The sequence below is a fragment of the Tamandua tetradactyla genome, chromosome 22 (assembly GCF_023851605.1).
Source record: "Tamandua tetradactyla isolate mTamTet1 chromosome 22, mTamTet1.pri, whole genome shotgun sequence".
Lineage (NCBI taxonomy): Eukaryota > Metazoa > Chordata > Mammalia > Pilosa > Myrmecophagidae > Tamandua > Tamandua tetradactyla.
In genome coordinates this window covers 22,941,640-22,961,038 of record NC_135348.1, presented here as the reverse complement: position 1 = coordinate 22,961,038, position 19,399 = coordinate 22,941,640, and the positions used below count along the sequence as shown (strand labels likewise).

Here is a 19,399-nt window from a genome sequence, read left to right as displayed (position 1 = left end):
AGACAATATTTGGAAACGACATATCAGATAAAGGTCTAGTATCCAGATTTTATAAAGAGATTGTTCAACACAACAACAAAAAGACAGCCAATCCAATTACAAAATGGGAAAAAGACTTGAACAGACACTTCTCAGAAGAGGAAATACAAATGGCCAAAAGGCACATGAAGAGATGCACAACGTCCCTGGCCATTAGAGAAATGCAAATCAAAACCACAATGAGATATCATCTCACACCCACCAGAACAGCCATTATCAACAAAACAGAAAATGACAAGTGCTGGAGAGGATGTGGAGAAAGAGGCACACTTATCCACTGTTGGTGGGAATGTCAAATGGTGCAACCACTGTGGAAGGCAGTTTGGCAATTCCTCAAAAAGCTGAATATAGAATTGCCATATGACCCAGCAATACCATTGCTACATATCTACTCAGAGGACTTAAGGGCAAAGACACAAATAGACATTTGCACACCAATGTTTATAGCAGCATTATTTACAATTGCAAGGAGATGGAAACAGCCAAAGTGTCCATCAACAGATGAGTGGCTAAACAAGCTGTGGTATATACATACGATGGAATATTATGCAGCTTTAAGACAGAATAAACTCATGAAGTATGTAACAAGATGGATGGACCTTGAGAACATTATGCTGAGTGAGACTAGCCAAAAACTAAACGACAAATACTGTATGGTCTCACTGATATGAACTGACATTAGTGAATAAACTTGGAATATGTCGTTGGTAACAGAGACCATCAGGAGACAGAAATAGGGTAAGATATTGGGTAATTGGAGCTGAAGGGATACAGACTGTGCAACAGGACTGGATACAAAAACGCAGAAATGGACAGCACAATACTACCTAACTGTAATGTAATTATGTTAAAACACTGAATGAAGCTGCATGTGAGAATGATAGAGGGAGGAGGGCTGGGGACATAAATGAAATCAGAAAGAAAGATAGATGGTAAAGATCGAGATGGTATAATCTAGAAATGCCTAGAGTGTATAATAATAGTGAAATGTACAATGTACAAATTTTAAAAATGTTTTTGCATGAGGAAGAACAAAGGAATGTCATTATTGCAGGGTGCTGAAAATAGATAATACTTTAAAATGTCACCTTATGTGTGAGACTAAAGCAAAAAATGTTTATTTGTTACAAAATTTATATTTTGACTAGAGCATTTCCTAATATAACTCATGTGGATAGTTTGGTTGAATGTCATAAGTACTTGGAATCTCAGGTAGGACATGAGATTTTGTTGGTTTGTCCAGAGTGATGCCCTGATGAATCCCAGATTGATTTGATCAGTGACTGGAAAAGTATTTGAAAGCCCCCTTCAGGGAATGGTGAGAGCAGGGAGAAATTCAACTTCCCCAGGTTGAATTCTTGATATTCTCACAAGCAGTGTGGACAGCCAAAGCTATAGGCAGAGCCCCCAGTCTTGGGGTTTGTTCATATGAAACTTAACCCCACAAAGCTAGGTCAAGTCTACTTAAAATTTAGGCCCGAGAGTCACCCCCAGGAGAGCCTCTTGTGTTGCTCAGATATGGCCTCTCTCTCCAGCCAACATGACAAGCGGTCTCACCACCCACCCCCTCTCTGCGTGGGACATGACTCCCAGGGGTGTGGACCTTCCTGGCAATGTGGGACAGAGATCCTGGAATGAGCTGAGACTCGGCATCAAGGGACTTAGAAAAACCCTATAATGAGCTGAGAATTAACATCAAGGGATTGAGAGAACCTTCTCGACCAAAGGGGGAAGAGTGCAATGAGACTAAGTGTCAATGGCTGAGAGAATCCAAACAGAGTCTAGAGGTTATCCTGGAGGTTATTCTTATGCATTAAGTAGATATCACCTTGTTGTTTAAGATGTAGCGGAGAGGCTGGAGGGAACTGCCTGAAAATGTAGAGCTGTGTTCCAGTAGCCATGTTCCTTCATGATGATTGAACAATGATATAGCTTTCACAATGAGACTCTGTGAATGTGAAAACTTTGTGTCTCATGCTCCTTTTAGCTATTATATCAACAGAAGAGTAGAATATATGGAATAAAAATAAATAATAGGGGGAACAAAGTTAAAATAAATTTAGTTTGAAATGCTAGTGGTAAATGAAAGCAAGGGGTAAGGGGTATGGTATGTGTAATCTTTTTCTTCTCTATTATCGTTTTATTTTTTTCTGTTGTCTTTTTATTTCTTTTTCTAAATCGATGCAAATGTTCTAAGAAATGATGAATATGCAACTATGTGATGATATTAAGAACTACTGATTGTATATGTAGAATGGAATGATATCTTAATGTTTTGTTAATTTTTTTTAATTAATAAAAAAGTTAAAAAAAAAAGTCAATTGTGATAAATGCACAGCTGTAAGGTATTGTGAATCACTGATTGCACACTTTGGATGATTACATGGTATATGAATAAACATCAATAAAAGATTTAAAAAATGTAAAGACAAAGAGGCCCAGTGAATCTCAAATTGAATAATAAATCCAATTAGGCCTACTCCAAGACACATACTAATCAGACTGTCAAACATTAAAGAGGAGCAGAATGTCCTGAAAGCTGCACGAGGAAAGCAATCTACTACATACAAGGGAAACCATCTAAGACTGAGTTCTGACTAGTCAACAGGCATCATGGAGGCAAGAAAGGAATGGTATGATATATTTAAGATCCGGACAAAGGCTTCCAGCCAAGAAGTCTTGTCTTCTAAAACTTGGGTGAGAGATTAAAATCTTCAAACACAAACAAGGAGAAGAAATCAACAAGAGATGTATCCTACAAGAATTACTAAAGGGAGTTCTGTCAGTGTGAAAAATAAAAAGAGGAAATCTGGAGGAGGGCACAGAATTGAAGCATATCAGTAAGGGTAATTTAAAGGGGAGAGAGAGAGAGAGAGAGAGAGAGAGAGAGAGAGAGAGAGAGAGAAGAATACATAGATCTGAAAAATAAAAACTAAAGGATAAAAAGGTAGATTCAACAATTGCTTTTAGAGTAATAACCTGGAAAGTTAACGGACTAAACTCACCAACTGAAAGACAAAATTGGCAAAATGGATTAAAAAATATGACTCATCTACTATTTACAAAGAGATGCATCTTAGACCCAAGATATAAATAAATTCAGAGTGAGAGGACGGAAAAAGATGTTCTATGCAAGTTGTAATCAAAAGAAAGCAGGAGTAGCTATACTATTATCAGACAAAATAGACTTTAAAAATGTAGACATCATAAGAGACAAAGAAGGACACTGTGTATTAGTAAAAGGGACAATTAACCCAGAAGAAATAATAAGAAATGTCTATGGTCCCAATCAAGGAGCTCCAAAGTGCATGAGGCAAACACTGGTAAAACTGAAAGGGAGCTATAGACATATCAACAGTAGTAGGAGACTTCAAAACACTACCCTTTTCTATGGATATTACAATCACCAAGGCAATAGACAATCTAAACAATGTGATAAACAAATTAGACCTAATAGATATATAGAGATCATTACACCCCAAAACACCAGGATATATGTTCCTAGTGCTCATGGAATGTTCTTCAGGATAGATCCCATGCTAGGACACAAAACAGGAGCCCAGGATTGGAATGAGGCCTTGTAATTCTGTATAGCTTAATGTAATACCCAGAGACATCTCAAACTACGGTAGACTAATAATTTTTAAAGTATTGGCAAAGTCCCTTAGGAACTGGAGGGAAAAAAAAGATATTTAATTTTCCCATCTGGGAAAGCCTGGTATTCTCTCAAACATTAGGAACTTCCAAAAAATAGGCTAAATGCTTGATTTTGACAAACTTATTTCTTTAGCGGAATAGCTAAAAACTACATATAATTATGCCTAAGAGTTGTTTTCAGGAAACCTCGTTGGTTGCTCAGATGTGGCCTCTCTATAAGCCCAACTCTGCAAGGAAAATTATTACCCTCTGCTATACGTGGGACATCACATCCAGGGGTGAGAGTCTGCCTGACAATGGGGGATATAACTGCCACGGCTGAGCCCGGCCCTGGCATCAGGATCAACAAAGCCTTCTGGACTAAAAGGGGGAAAGAAATGTAACAAGATAAGGTATCAGTGGCTAAGAGGGCTCAAACGGAGTTGAGAGGTTATTCTGGAGGCTACTTTTATGCAAGCCTCAACTAGATATTGCTAACTGCCATGGTTTGTCATACCCCAACTAGCATACCTATTAACCCTTAAGAACCCTAGGGCTCTGAGACTCTACAAAAGTTTCATGCACTGTTTACTTTCCTGAAACCTTTAACCTCCAGTGGGTTCCTAGGCCAGTAAGTCCTGAAACCCAGAGGGGCCAATCTCTCTGAGAATATCAACTAATTCCATTTCCCTATTCTATACTGTTGACACACCTTTTCAACATGAAAAAGTTAGAATGGGAACAGCCCAAAGACCCCTATAAATTGGGAGTATGATCAAAGGAGAAGGAGGACTTACAATAGAGAAGATAGGATGTGACAAGCATGACTGTTGAATCACTAATATTTATTTTAGCTTCTAGTGTTTTGGAGCAGCTGGAAGGAAACATGTGAAAATGTGGAATGGTAACCCATATCAAACTTTGAAATCTATTCTGTAACAACCTGTTAAAACGTACTTTGAAAATCATTGTTTTTAATTTTCGCGTATATTTCACAATAAAAAACATTTAAAAAAATCAAGAGAGAAAATTTAATATATGCACACAGTTTTATATATATAATGCAGCATCACACCATGTAGGGCATTTACTTATTTTATACATTCAGATATGTTTGAAACACTTCTTAAGGCTACAAAACAGAACATAGAAAAATAAACAGGAATATATTGAACACTTACAAAAAGTGATGTGATAAAGAATATAAAGTACTATTTTCCTTTCAACACTTCAAAAGATATGTATATATACTTTTTTTTAACAAGTAACATCACAAACAATCACATCTTCACATGCTTTTAAGTATATTTGTACTCAGTGTAAGGCTATTATTTTTCATACATAAATTTTTTCTAGCTCTGTAACAATGCAATTTTTAATCCATTCAAGTAAATTCAACCCCAAAGTTGCTATCTCCCAGCATTAAGACATGCACCCACCCCTCTTCTAGGATTTTCTAAAACTTGTATTTCAAGGGGAAAAACATCTCTTCAAAAAAAAAAAAAATTAGTGGTAGAGTAATGGCTGACACTAGTAGCAAAACATTAGTTCAAGACTGACATATTGAAACTGAGCCACTATTAAGATTTCAAATACCCAAGAGCATTTACGCATAAAATAAGGAGCAAAATAGAGTAAACAGATCAAGTGTAGCCAAAAGCACATTCTCTTCAGCTACACTAGAATGGACCTTGCTTAGTACCCATAAATGAAAGGCAAAAATTCACCTCATCAAAAACCAAAGGTAAAACAAATGAGGCAAATATAAATATTGCTAGTTTCTAGAATGGCTAAATGTTTTCTAAACCAGAAATGGTTAGAAAGGAACTTTATTGCACCACATCAATCTTAAGCAAGTTTGCAGTTCACAGGCATTTTGATTCAACTTTGAGCCACAAGGAAACAACACACTGCAAGAATATAGAGAGAGTTTGCATCATATAGGCTCTATCAGAATTGTGGTTTGGGAAAATCTACTCTTGACAGGTCAGGACAGGGTCTGAGTCTAGACCTGCAATGGAAATGATCATATGAGTTACCAGGAACAGCACGAGACTCCAGATGCCAGCATCCTGCTGCCAAGGAGCACAAAGGGCAAGAGTTGAAGGTTTCTCTGAGAGGAAATGAGCTTGATGATGAGAAACACACACAATAATAAAAGGACAGGGGGTAGGAGTCAAGTTGAGCAAAAGCACCTAACTAAAACAAAGAGAACAAGTGAGCTTTGGTCAGTTCTTGACATTTGTTCTTCCAAGTGTGTAAGATACATACAGTGAAGTTCCATAATTTCCAAATAAAAATACAAATGATTCTCCATTCTATACTTTCGCTTTTCTCTTACTGAGAAACTTTATATCTTATGCCAAAATAAGTATTGACTCTTTTATCAGTTAAAATGAAGGACCAAAGTTTGTGTGGTCCTAATTTTGACCTCAGCATAAGGCAAAATTCCCTGAACTAATACATTTAAAACAAATCTAAAGGAAAATGAAAAGAGAAAAAAAAAAGACCTTCATACAAAGACATAATTTTTTAAAAATAATTATTAAAAAATCAGAGTTCTTTTACTTCAGAGGTCACCAAGTTAAGTACCATCTATTAAAATTTTCTTTCAGCACTGTTTCCATTATGTCCCTTGGGGTGAGAGATGGGAAACAGGAAGCAAAACAGTTTTTCCTTCAGGAGCTATAGAGTATTCTGTCACTCAATTGAGGTAAGACAAGAGTTAACAGTGAAGAAATGAACAGTAATCTTTCGTATTCAATTTTTAACATTTCCAGAAACTGAGATGAGCAAACCTCAGTCGATAAAATGAAGGACACTGAAAACAACAATTTCTTTTGGACTCCTGAGATCAAACTTACATTGAACTTTTACATCTGGTAATTTCATATCTAAATGTGATTTTCCTAAAAATCTTCAGGTAAGCTAATGAGCCAAAGGCGGAGAACCCTCTAATCTTACATCTTCTCATTCCTAATTCAACCACTGATTTTAACCAAGAAAAACAAAATGGTTTAGGCCAACTGTTCTAGCTTACAGGGGACAATAAAACTTCCTTTCAACAAATTCTCTCAAAAACATTTTTCTTTCCCACATGACCATCCCAGTCTTTACAAATTTTTACCTAGCACCATCATAACAAAAATGTTATCTTTCAAAGTGCTTTCTAAAATACTATGTTACAAAACATCTAAATGCTATCACTACTCAAATCAGCAGTTAAACAGACATTAGGTAATTAAAACAGCACAGAGGTAAATAACCATTATTACAGTACAGTACAGATTCACTGAGTCAAGCTGGCATCCAAACATTCCTGTAGGTTATCAGAGAACCCAGAAAACTTGTCTGCTTCAGTTTGTCAAATTCAAGTGAATTGTATTTGCTGTTAAAGTAATTTGCCTTAAAAAAAAAAAAAAAGGCCAAGACATCTATTTTTGGCTAAGTATATATTAGACATGGCATGCAAAGAAAAACGAGTTATTTGCATAGGACTCAAGCTTCCTGATCAAAAGGTGAACTTAACATAAAAAAGGGTAGGTTTTCACATTTGTATGTACAAATAAGAAATGTAAGCCACAGTTATTTTTACAAAATTACATAGATGAGGAATACTGTGTTGATTCAGAATCAAATCTCCAAATGAGAACAGAGTGCAACATGCAAAGAGATCTCTAGGAATACTGCAGAGTGTAGGAAGGAAGCAGGATCAGAGATAATGTTACCTAAGGTAACAAGCAATAAAAAGTAAAGCAAAAAAGCACTTTCTAGCAGCATCCTCTAGAAAAGAACTAGAAGTCACAATATTCTTATTTTTGAACAATAAATAGTTCCATCTGTGACAAGTTGAACATGCAACTTTTATGTATAAAGTGATATACATAATCAATGGTGCAAGGAGAAAAACAAAACACTCTATAGAAACCTGTCAAGCTAAAAATTTTAACATTTCTTCTCTCAAAATATTTAGAATCTATCAGTGCATTAGTGTTAAAGTGGCATTAAAAAATTCTGCAGTTTTAACAGATGCAGATTATTTTCAAAATGCATAGCATCTACATTTCTTTTGAGTAGGCACCATGATATTTACACCAGTGCTAAGAATTCTTGGTGGGAATAGCCATATTTCAATGGATTTCCTATTATTTCTTAGATTATCTATTCCTGTCTGCGATCGCAATTTCAACAAATACCAAAATTCAAAAATATACCCTATGAATATTAAAAGAACTATATACAACATTTCTAAGATATTGGTTAACAGGCTGCCTTATGTGTAATATTAAAGAGAAGACATTATTCAAGTCTGACAGATATTGAGATGAAAGGCCTTTGGGTTGGAAGCATTTCAAAATACAACAGTGTTTTAGGCTGAGAATTGTTTGAGCCCAGTTTATGACTAAGGCATTGCATAATAAAATATACATTTCTATTTGGTGCAATGTTGTTCTGGAATCTATAGTGTGTCAAATGGTATATTTTCCTATCACTTTAAGTAAACGCTATAAAGCACACATTTCCAATGTTTGAAATCAAATTTATATCATACAAGGAAAAAACCAAACACTAAATCTATGATGTTTTATATGAGGCTGTTTATAAAAAATACTTTAACAAACTTATTTTCTACTTTTTATGAGGGCAGTCATCCGATAAATAAATCAACAGACCTTGACAAAAGGAAAATGGCAATGTCAGGAATTCATCTGCCCCCTTAAACTCATGTCCAAAATTCCTTGTCCAGGATGGGAGTGAGGGAAAGCGTAGGGGAGAAGATAGTTCCAATTTGGGTTTTTATTTTAATGTATCTTTTTAAGCCTTCAGAAACATTCTGCCTAAGAAAGGGTTTCTGCTCTAAAACACTCCAGCAACAACCATCAAGTGTGCTGTCCCCTATGGCCGTCTCCCATCCCCGATCTCCTCCTATCTCCCCTATATGGCCGTCCTCTGACGTTTCGATGGTACTGATAACCTTCATCCCGGCTCCTGCTCGGCTGCCCTTTCCAAGACTCCTCACCTCTTACGTGTTGGTAGCCTCCCCTACCAGAATAGCCCCAATCGCTCTTGTACTTTCTGCCTCCATAAGTTTGATTATAGAACTGCTTGGATCTACCACTTTTCAGAATATTAGCCACTTCATTTTCATCTTCTGAACTCTCTTCTTTTGGTCTTTGCACTCTGCTATCCACCGAGTTGGCCCCAGGGCTGACCACATCAAGAGTGGTCTTAGGATCTTTCACTTTTTCTTGTTTTTCTTTCAGACTTGGAATGGTCCTTTTAGGCTCGAGTTCAACATGCACTGTTTCTCTTTCTCTGTTTAAAATTTGAGGATGATGAGATTTTCCCTCTGCGACAAGAGGGATGGAAGCCAATGCCACATCTGTCTTAGGTGTCTGAGACGACTGCTCTACCCGGCCTTCATGCTTATTCCTCACACTTGCTTCAGGGAGGTGTGCTCCTTCACCCCTGGCCTCCTCAAACTCATCTACTGCTGAAACCAAACCACATTTTTTAGACAGATCCAGATTTTCCAGGGGCAGATCCAATTCTCCTTTCTCATCAGACGGCAAGACAACATTCTGCCTCATTACTGGATTTTCTATAAATCCCTGAAATGGATACCCATACCAAACATGAGGAAAGAAAGGAGGTGCAATTGGAACTGGCCCTAAGAATGGATTAGGTCCAAAGGACGGCTGTGGGTATATATTCTTGCCATTCAGTGATTCTTCATATTCAGCATGAAGAAGGTGCCCAGCATTCTCAGATTCTAGATCAGCCTGGTAAGACAATTGTCCATGACTTGCAGACACCTGAGATGGAGGTATAACCAGAGGTGAAGAAAACGTTGGTGGTCCAATCTCTGTTGGTGGCATTTGACCATTAATGCTGGAATCGGTCGGCATAGGGAAGTGTGCATCTGTACAGGTACAATCACCTTCACTCTGAGCAGAAGGAGCTTCTTGGAACCAAGAACTGTGAGGATACACAGGGACAGGAACCTTTGGGTACATCCTGCAGGCTGCCAGGTAGGCCTGGTGCAGAGGGTACAGGTAAGAATGTGGGGCCCACATAGGACAACTATATGCCTAAGAGAGACACAAAAGAACAAGATGAATAAAAAGGAAACAAAAAAAGGGGAAGGTTTGGGAAAGGTATCTTTCTTAAACTATTTAGTTCAAGATAAGCTTCTCATGCCTGCATACCATATAACCTGCAGTCCAAGTGCTAGATCACATTGATACCTAACCTTATAAGGAATTTAGTGAAGCAAAAAACATAAAACTAAGTCACTACTTTAAGATAATATTCCTTACTTCTATCCCAAAACCAGCCCAAATTTACATATCAACCAGATTTCTGGCACAGAAGTAGATACGTGGTAACACAATGAACCCATCCAAAGAGTTTATGATCATTGTTTCAATTATGTGGATTAAGTGCATGGAAATAATTTGGGGTAGTACAATCTCGAAAGCCACCATCATCAAGCATTTTAGCCTCTAGCTGTAAAAATCAGGAGCAGTGGTCAGTTAGATAGACCTACATTCATATTCTGGCTCTGCCACTAATTCAGTGGGACCCCTTGCTGACCAATTACTACTTATTCTACCAATAAAATGCTGATATGGGAGTAAATGATTTCCAAGAACACTAACATTAACACCCCACGATTCTAGTAAGGATTAAGTTAGATCTCTAGAAAAGGAGGGTGATGTTGAAAATGAAACACCCTAAATCCTTCCTCTGCCAGGGTTCAGCCAAAAACCAGACACAAAGAAAATATAACCAGCTAACTGGCTAATTAACCAATTAACTTAAGCCAACATTAGATATATAAATATAAAACTAGCCAGTGAATGTAGTAGATGGTATAATTAATCAACTCTCCTTTTATGAAACTATTCAGGTCAAAGGAGGGAATTTCACTTCACATTTCAGTATATGGAAACTGACAGAACCTGATCCAAGACAGGAACACAGCACAGCACTGACAAGGGCCCAGAATTCTCCAGCCTCTCCTTCTAAGGCAAGCTATTCCTAGGTTGATCCCTACCAACAGGATATCTCCATCCTGCTAGTGAACAGCCCCACCATCTTACACAGGAGTATTTTTATATATTATTTCTTTTAATCCTTTAAACTGAGACAGGTGGAGTTAAAAGTATCTCCACTGCATAACGAAACCCATACACAGACACATGAAATGGCCAGGCCTATAATGTTAAAAATTGATATAAAATCTCAGTAATTTCATCTAATTCTCCAGTGATGGCATCTCACCTGGTGACCCCCACACCTGGTCCTTTCCAGAATGTACTCACCCAGTTAAATCATTGCTGATTAACAGGAAGAATGAGCATACACTAGAAACCTCAACAACCACCACCAAAACAAACACTGTGCAGTATTGAAAACTGTGGTCCTTAAAACAATGAGATTTAGTAAACTCTCAAGTTACTGACCACCAAGATCTTTAACACTATTTAATATTGCAGTAACTTAAGACAGTAATAACTTAAAAACAATAAAGTTATAATTTTTAAAGTAAAATGTAAATACCTTCACACCAAGATTGAAGAAGAATCGAAGAATGCTCTTATCTGAAAATAACAATAATTGCTCACTAAAATTATACACACAACAAAGTTTTTACTTTTCATTCAAAAAATACAAACACATCCAAGCAAGTATCTTATGGTTCTAAAGGGAATTTTACCTACTGGAACTGTCTTCTCTAGCCTGTAATATAAAACATACAGATAAAAACTGTAAAATAACCGAAAGCTAACAAAGCCTTGCCACTACAAGATAACTTCAAGTTCAGTATGCTTTGTCTATGTTAACATCTAAATCCCAAAATGGTTGAAACTGAGATTTTTAACCAATTAAAAGTGAATCTACTTCAGTGAAGGGAATTTAGGTGTTCACTGTACTTCTTTTTTACAGTTACATGGAATTTGAAAAATTATTAAATAAAAATCTTGAGGAAAGGGGGAAAATCAACATAAACCTAACTAATGAATAACATGAAGTTAATAGGAATTTAGCCAATTTATCTATTTGGCATTAGCCATTTACACATAAACTCATTTCCCAAACAGATCACAGCCTACAAAAACAGAATTATCCACACAAATCTAGATAGAAGAGTATATAGCCATCCACTCATTACTCTTTCAGTTATTCTACAAATATGAAATTTTACAAACTAAAAATTGGGGCAGGAGAGGTAAATTACTGAAAAATACAAAGGAAAGATAATTTTTTAAAGAATTCTTAAAAAGGAAAAAATCATATTGTTGAATCTAATACTATAACAACAGCTACGACTTACTATATTTATTTTTCTCCATAATTTTTTCATGGATGAAGTAATGAGCAGTTCCAAAAACTAGACCACTGATGATAAATTTCAGTAGTATTTATTTCAGTACCTAGCTAGTGAAACTATTATCTTAATTCAGAATGGTTTCAGGTTGTTTTTGTAAAAAAAGATGACAAGGGGGTGGGCAGTTACTAAACATACAAAAAAACACTTTTTAATTAAAAAAAAAAAAAGCTGAAAGAAGAGAGAATGAATGGCAAATGGCCAAACTTCTGCTTTCCTTCCCAAGAAAGGCCTTCACAGCTGGCTCAAGAGCCAGACCTCTGACCTCTCCATTTCTCACTAAACCTGGTTTTACTTGATAAATTTAACTGAAGTTGAAGAAGAAACTCACCTTTAGGCAGGTCCTCCCCAGTGTGACACAGTGAATAAGGAGGCGCAATGGCTCGATCTCCCTTTTCGTTATAAGGAAACCCAGGGTAGAGCGGGTCTTGGTAAAGGCTCAATGTCTGAGGCAAAGGCATCAAGGGCTGGTTGACTGCCTGTATAGACACAGGAACTGGAGAGGGTGTTAACTGAGCTTGTGACACAGCAGAATCAGGTCCAGTGGGCAGAGTCTGAGTCACTGGTAAAACAGGAATTTGAGCAGGGACACCTGTAAGACAGAGGAGAAAGAATCAAATGCTACAAAAAGGTGAAAATCTCTACAAACGTAAGTGAATATGGAGATGAATGTAAAGAATGCTGTCCAATTGATACAGCTGACTAAAATGAGTACAGTTAATCAATTAAAAAGTACTTTTTACATCAACCAAGGATACTTCTGAACACAAAGTAGGAAATGAGTAAGTAAACAAGCAGTGAGTTAATGACTTCTAAGAGCAACTCTTCCAAACATTTTTAAGAAACAGGCAAAGGATACAATAGGGGGTAATAAAGAGCTGGCCTGGGGGATGGGGGATCAAACTGTGGTGCCAGTTAATACTAAACCACCAAAGCAGCTCAAACATTATGCCCCGGGAACTTTGAGAGTGTATCTCAAAGAAATACCATCCAGATGAGCTAAGCTCGCCCACACTGGAAGCAGAGCAAAGCACAGGATCACAGCCCTGTTAGGTTGCACACACCTAATGCTGCTCTCATCCAAGGACTTAAAGACTTTACTTGAAAGGCTTTTGCTGATTCATTTTTAAAATTGTTCTCTTACCTGTTGGTCCAAAAGCTGTAGGTTCACTTGGCCAGGATGGCACAGTGGCTGGTAAAGAAGGCACCGCAGGAGTAAGATGTACCTCTGGAGAAACTAGAAGAGGAGCTGGATTTGACAAAGACACATGTTCTGCTGGCTTCTTCAAGAAAGGGGGTAATGGCGGGGGCAAAAGAAGACAAGAACTCAATTTCACTTAACGATCGCCTGTCTTTTTACACAACTGAAGTTTCTATGTAAATTGTCTTTCTGGTCTTAGAAATGAATGAAAAAAAAAAGTAGGTAAAAATTTACACAAATAATACTCCTAACCAATGGGTGGTAACCAAGTCACAGAAGTCACTGGCAGAGCTAGAAACAACTTAAACACATTTTTAAGGCCAGAGAGCAAAATCACTGAAATCACCTTGAAATTCATAAGTTATTTAGAAAAGCTGTTCACACAAGGACGTACCATAAACTATATGCTTTAATGTGAAAGGATGTTAACTGAAAGACAAGGATAAGAACTTTTCCTATTCCTGCATTGGACTGAGATCCAAAACGCCTGCCAGAATTTGGACTTTTCATCATCATACTATAAATTAAGGTGTTTTTTAAGTGTAATTTTTCAGATATCTTTTTAAGTGAATAATTTCAGATCTCTTCAGTCACTATGTTCCCTTCCTCCTATGAAATTATTAAAGATGCAGACAAATTTGAAAACTTTTGAAAACAGAGTTGAAATTCAGTTTCTCATCAAAAATCTGATTTTCAAGCCAATCCACCATACAAGTAACACAAGGTACAATAACTCTATGTCCAAAAAATGATAATTATAAAAATTCCATAAAAATTCCATAAAAAACCAGAACATTCTGGACTAATCAGCATCAGAATAAAATACAGAAAAATAGTAACAGCACCTGCAATCAAATTGTAGTGCTAGAATAAATTCTCCCACATTCCGTACAGATGCTTTCTGTTCTTAAATGATCAAATACAATGGAAGAAACCCAGAGAATGAAGCAATAAATGACAAATGAAATAAAATACTTACTTGCTCTGCAGGAGATGGGCACTCCAATTTCTTTGATTTTGATGGTGATGAAACTCTTGCACATTTATCTTCATTAATATTCTTTGGAAGCGCCCCCCCAAAAAATAAAAGCATAATTTTGTATTTCAAAGACACTATAATTGTGGCTGCCTTATAATTCACCTGACTGAACACTCTCACAATTGAGTGTTTTTTCAATTATATCTGTCTTCAACAAATAGATAGCTTTGCCTGCATATATTCATTATTATCAAACTACTGGGCAAGTCGTTTTTGTTTTTATAAAGGGGATTTATTAGGTTACAAATTTATAGTTCTAAAGCCTTGAAAATGTCTAAATTAAGGCACCAATAAGAGAATACCTTCACTCAAGAAAGGCCGATCAGTCTGAGGTTTCTCTGTCACATCTGGGTAGGTTTTATTGGAGACAGAGGTTCAGAACAAAATACTTTTTTCTCTTTTTTTTTAAGTAAAAACTACTTCCCCAAAATTCACATACAGTATCAAAAGCACCCTGAAAGAATGGTTATAATTTGTGAATGATTTCTCAATCTCTTTCACCTCTAAACATTTTTTCTCTGCTCTTCTACTTCCCTAAAACATATTTATAAAAGGTTGACAACATCTCCAACTTTTTCTTCTACTTCATCTTGCTGTCCTATCACAGTGTTAAAGAAAAATAATTCATGCAATTAGTGCTTAAAAGTTTTACCTCCAATGTACTTGGCTCGGGTTTTTTATCCAAGTGTGTATGTCCATGGATAGGATCTGCAACAAAGCAAGATAAAAAGAACGCATCAGCTACCGGTCAGGTTTGGATACAGAAGAACAAAATATGAAGATAGATAAAGCCATGAGTTCTATTTGAACCATGTTTTATCAGCAAAAGATGCAGTCTTTGGAATAAAAATTTAACATGTTTTAGTCTAAGTCAATGTTTTCCCTGCAACAGTCAAATACATAACACTAGATAAACTATTTAAAAACTTAAGAAGTAAGGATTCCTTTCCCAGTGTATGACTTTAAACCAGCACAGATCTCTAGCATCTGCTTTCAAATGATGAAATAACATACCTTTATCTTTTCGATCTTCTGTATCCATTCTCCGCCTGCTTCCCTTTCTATCACTGACATGGGATGATTTTCTCTGGATGCATGGGTTGCTACTCTGAGAAGCTGACTGACCAACTGAAGAGCTCTTAAAAATGAATAAAACCCAAAATGAATAAAACCCAACATTTTGTTAAAGACTCTCTCACAAATACATAAATTTGAAATATATGTAATTAATCTTATCATATTTCTAAGAAATCTCAAATATTATAGCCTTAGCTCTGTACATCTTTTGAAACTACAAAAGGCAGGACCTATAGTTCACATTTAATTACTTATTCTACAGCAATATTCTTATTACTAGGTCAAAGTAAATGGAAAATCAGATCTTTGGCCTAGCAGTTACACATTTTCATCTCCAAGTCATCCTGACCAAACTTCACTTCGCAACGCCCACTTAACTCTTTGCACAAAGAGTAGCATCCCCTACAGGAACACTCCAAAGAAACTATTGGAAAACCATAGTCCTTTGTGCAAATTAGCAAATACAATATACCAGGGGGATTCTTATCACCAAAACACTACTGTGGGCAAATCACTTAAGCATTGCATGAGATGTAACTTTCTCATCTATAAAACAAAGGGACTGGAGTAAGTAAGGTTTTTAAAATAAATGATCACTGAAGGTCTTTTCTTCTTCTGGCACTCTATGAATAAACGTTTCTCACAGCTAAGAAGAAGAACTCAGTCTTCTGTGGCAGCAGTTTTCTAGAAGACTGAGTCACTATCAAATCCATGATAGGACCAAACTCCCTGGTATAAAAATGAGTATGAACATCATATTTTCGTTAAAATAATTTTAAAATCTATCCCCACATCGCAGTAGTCATACATTTACCACCCACTAACTAAAACAAGGACAACAAACTAAGTACAAGGTTAAAAAATCAACAATTTTCTTATGAAGATTTTGGAAAAATAACACATATGAGAGCTTAATGTACATGGCACACAGATAATGCCTAATTCACATGCTAATGTGGGCATGTTTTACAATAATTTTTAAACTCCAAACCCTATCTCAGACTAAACTGTATCTGAGATCTAGCTGTTTTCAAGTAAGCTCCTTAGCTCTTGAAGGGCCGGAAGCCAGAGAACTGAGTGTGTGAACTGAGTGTGTGGGGGGGTGGGGTGGGGGGGGTGGGGGGGTGGAGATGGCTTTAATGCTTTAAATGAATACCTTTCCATAATATTCCATTCTGTTTGTTTAACCCAATGCTGAGAAAAAGAGTCCCATGACCATTCTAGATGACAGGCAATTTGGGTACCACTTCCCAATACTTAGAAAATCACATGCACAGGGTCTCCAGTCCTGACCCCTATTAGTACCCCTCTCATATGTTGCCAATGAACTCTCACAGAACATTTACTTTACTCTACGTATTTTCCTTTCTGAGTTCCCCACAACTTAAGAACTCTAAAGACCGAGAACACCTTTCATCAGAGATGTATCAAACACAGCACGGTGTCTGGCACGCTGAGCAAGGGCAGTCATGGGGTTATATGCATACCACCTCCAACAATGAACTCTCATATATAGTAGGTCTGGTGTGATTAATAAGAAAAATCAAAATAGTTATCTGATTTTATATATGTATCTTGCAAAGGATTAACTGAATCATGAACCTCTAACAAAATAAATGTTTATTAGTTCAAAACAAAAATATCAAACTAGAAATCAGCAAACCAATTCATGTGCCCCAACTCTGCCACAAAACAAGCAACATCTTTAGGCCTCATCTTCTCATGCAAAATGTGAAAAGGAGGGAGATCATATTGCTCTTTAAGGTACTTTTCAGTCTAAAAATTATTAGTTCACCAGCAGAAACAATTATCAAGAGACATCCAAACAGTACTTTTATACATACAGAAAGGGCTGGGAAAGCCTGTTCATCTCTGTTCTGAATTTCATAGAGCAAACGAGATTCTTCTATAGCTTGCTTCTCTCTGCGCTCCTCCGGGGAGAGGCCGAAATAGTTAGAATCTCGACTTGTGTGATCAAAATCCTCAGGCCTCTCACGATCAGTTTTTCTACCAAATAAAACATTCTTGTCAGAAAAAAAATAATAAAATGTACTGAGTACCTTATAGAGCTTTTAAGCACCTGGTTAACTCATGTTTAGTAAACAGAAGCTCCTGCAGCATTAGATAACACAGAGTTAAGAAGGAAAATTTACGACGGGAGAAAATAAAAGAGAAAAGAAAAATGTAATTCACTCCCTACCAGATGATCCAGAAATAATTGAGATTTTTTTTACTTTTCATCTGGGCAGAGTTTTTAAGTACTGTACATATTCTTTATGCCATATTCTAATACTTTCATAAGAATTCACTTTTAATGTAAAGGGAAAGCTATGAAGGTCCCCAAAACATTCTAATTTTCTTTTCTAACCAGGACCATTCTCCTGCCTATTGTTGACACCACCAAAGGAGATGAGCTGAAAGCTGAAAAGAAGACAAACTAAAATGGGCCAAATTAGATACTAACTGCATAGATAAAACTGCTGCCATTCTAAATACAATTTTGGTCAAAGAAGGACGACAAGAAATTCAATGAGTGAAATTCAACAGTCTACCACACAACCTAAAATGTTTGTATGTCTTAAACCTATTAAAGGTAATATGGATGTCATTAACACTGTGTCACAGTCCCACAACAGTACTAAATGAAAATCCAAAAACCCACAGCAAAAATGCTAGGCACAGTACCAAGAGATATAATTCACCTGAAAAGAGTAGGAGAGACAGTATGATAGGAATCCAATTTTGTTTGTACCTCTGAATTAAAGAATAGCCACTTTACATAATCAGATAGTCCACTTACAACAGCAACCTAATTTCAACAAGGTAGATGTCAACGCCAATAGTTTACTGAAGAAGCAAACGGGGAGCAAATCTGGACTCGACTGATTTTAGATCAAGATAACTCTATCAAGGACTTGGCAAGTGTCAGGAGTCTCTGAAAATTAATACCACCTTACCGTGTCACCTATCCTCCAAAAAAAATTTACTGCTGTGTATTTTTCTTCTTCTCTTCGCCTGCCACACAAAGAGGACCAATCCCTTATTTGCACACAGACAGAGCAGAAATGTTCAACAATGATGTTGCTATTATTTTCAGAGCTTCTGTGTGAGACTAAAATTACACATCCACATTAATGAAAGCATACATGGCAATCCTGCTTGGTTTTTTACTTTCTTTTTTGGAAAGGTAGCGACAATCATTGAGGAAGAAATTAAAAAGTAAGAGGCCATAAAGTGTTTCGTTCAGCACTACTGGTAAGCCCAGGTCTCCTTTAATAGAATTCAAAACTAATACAGTCAAGATCCACAAAAAAGGAGGTGGCCCAAAGGTACAAGTGAGGAATGAACAGGGAACCATGATACAGACCCACAACGGACTATGAAGCAGCTGCAAGAAGGAATGAAGTTGTGAGGCATGCAATTAAATGAATGAACATTAAGAGCTGTATATTCAATAAAATGTCAGGAACAAAGACAAATATTATCATGCCTCAATCATATGGACTAAATATAATATAAAAATTCAAGAGCATGGGTCATCAGGTTGGGGGTTATTGTAAAGGGTCCTAGACAATAAGCTCTTATAGTAGTCACATATAGTCAGGAAGTGTAACTATTAATTCTAAATTCTGAGATACTGAGCTATTTGTATATAATCTGGTCTTTTCGAGAAACTTCGGGTATTTATGTGACACCCGAGACTCAGAGTTACAGCTCTGAAGTTAGAAAGTCAGTAGTGCCACACACAGGAACTGTTTAAAAAGTTGAAAAAGTGGTAAGACATCGAGTAGAGATATGAATAAGGCTGATCTGGATAGGACTATGGTACATGAGAAGAATGGATAAAGGATGATAACATCCATATTTTAGAATGTCAACTTCTGTGTGAGACTAAAAGGAAAGATGTTTATTTGGTGCGAAACTTATATTTTGGGTAGTACATTTCCTAATTTAACTTGCATGGTCAGTTTAGTTGAACACCGTAAGTACATGGAATCTTGAATAGGGCATG

The 19,399-nt window shown here is 36.6% G+C and overlaps 1 protein-coding gene across 4 annotated transcripts in view; it reads right to left on the bottom strand.

The window, feature by feature from the left end:
* Positions 1 to 8,256: 8,256 nt before the first annotated feature.
* OTUD4 (OTU deubiquitinase 4) overlaps positions 8,257 to 19,399 on the bottom strand; it is a 43,680-nt gene continuing 32,537 nt past the window's right edge. For all 4 annotated transcript variants that reach the window (XM_077139911.1, XM_077139910.1, XM_077139912.1 and 1 more), the window contains 8 exons: positions 17,232 to 17,394; positions 15,325 to 15,448; positions 14,963 to 15,018; positions 14,251 to 14,331; positions 13,215 to 13,353; positions 12,402 to 12,662; positions 11,242 to 11,282; positions 8,257 to 9,767 (listed from right to left, as the gene is read on the bottom strand). In XM_077139911.1, the coding sequence (XP_076996026.1) occupies positions 8,556 to 9,767; positions 11,242 to 11,282; positions 12,402 to 12,662; positions 13,215 to 13,353; positions 14,251 to 14,331; positions 14,963 to 15,018; positions 15,325 to 15,448; positions 17,232 to 17,394 (2,077 nt within the window). In that variant the 3' untranslated portion in view covers positions 8,257 to 8,555. The remainder of the gene's footprint in view (positions 9,768 to 11,241; positions 11,283 to 12,401; positions 12,663 to 13,214; positions 13,354 to 14,250; positions 14,332 to 14,962; positions 15,019 to 15,324; positions 15,449 to 17,231; positions 17,395 to 19,399) is intronic.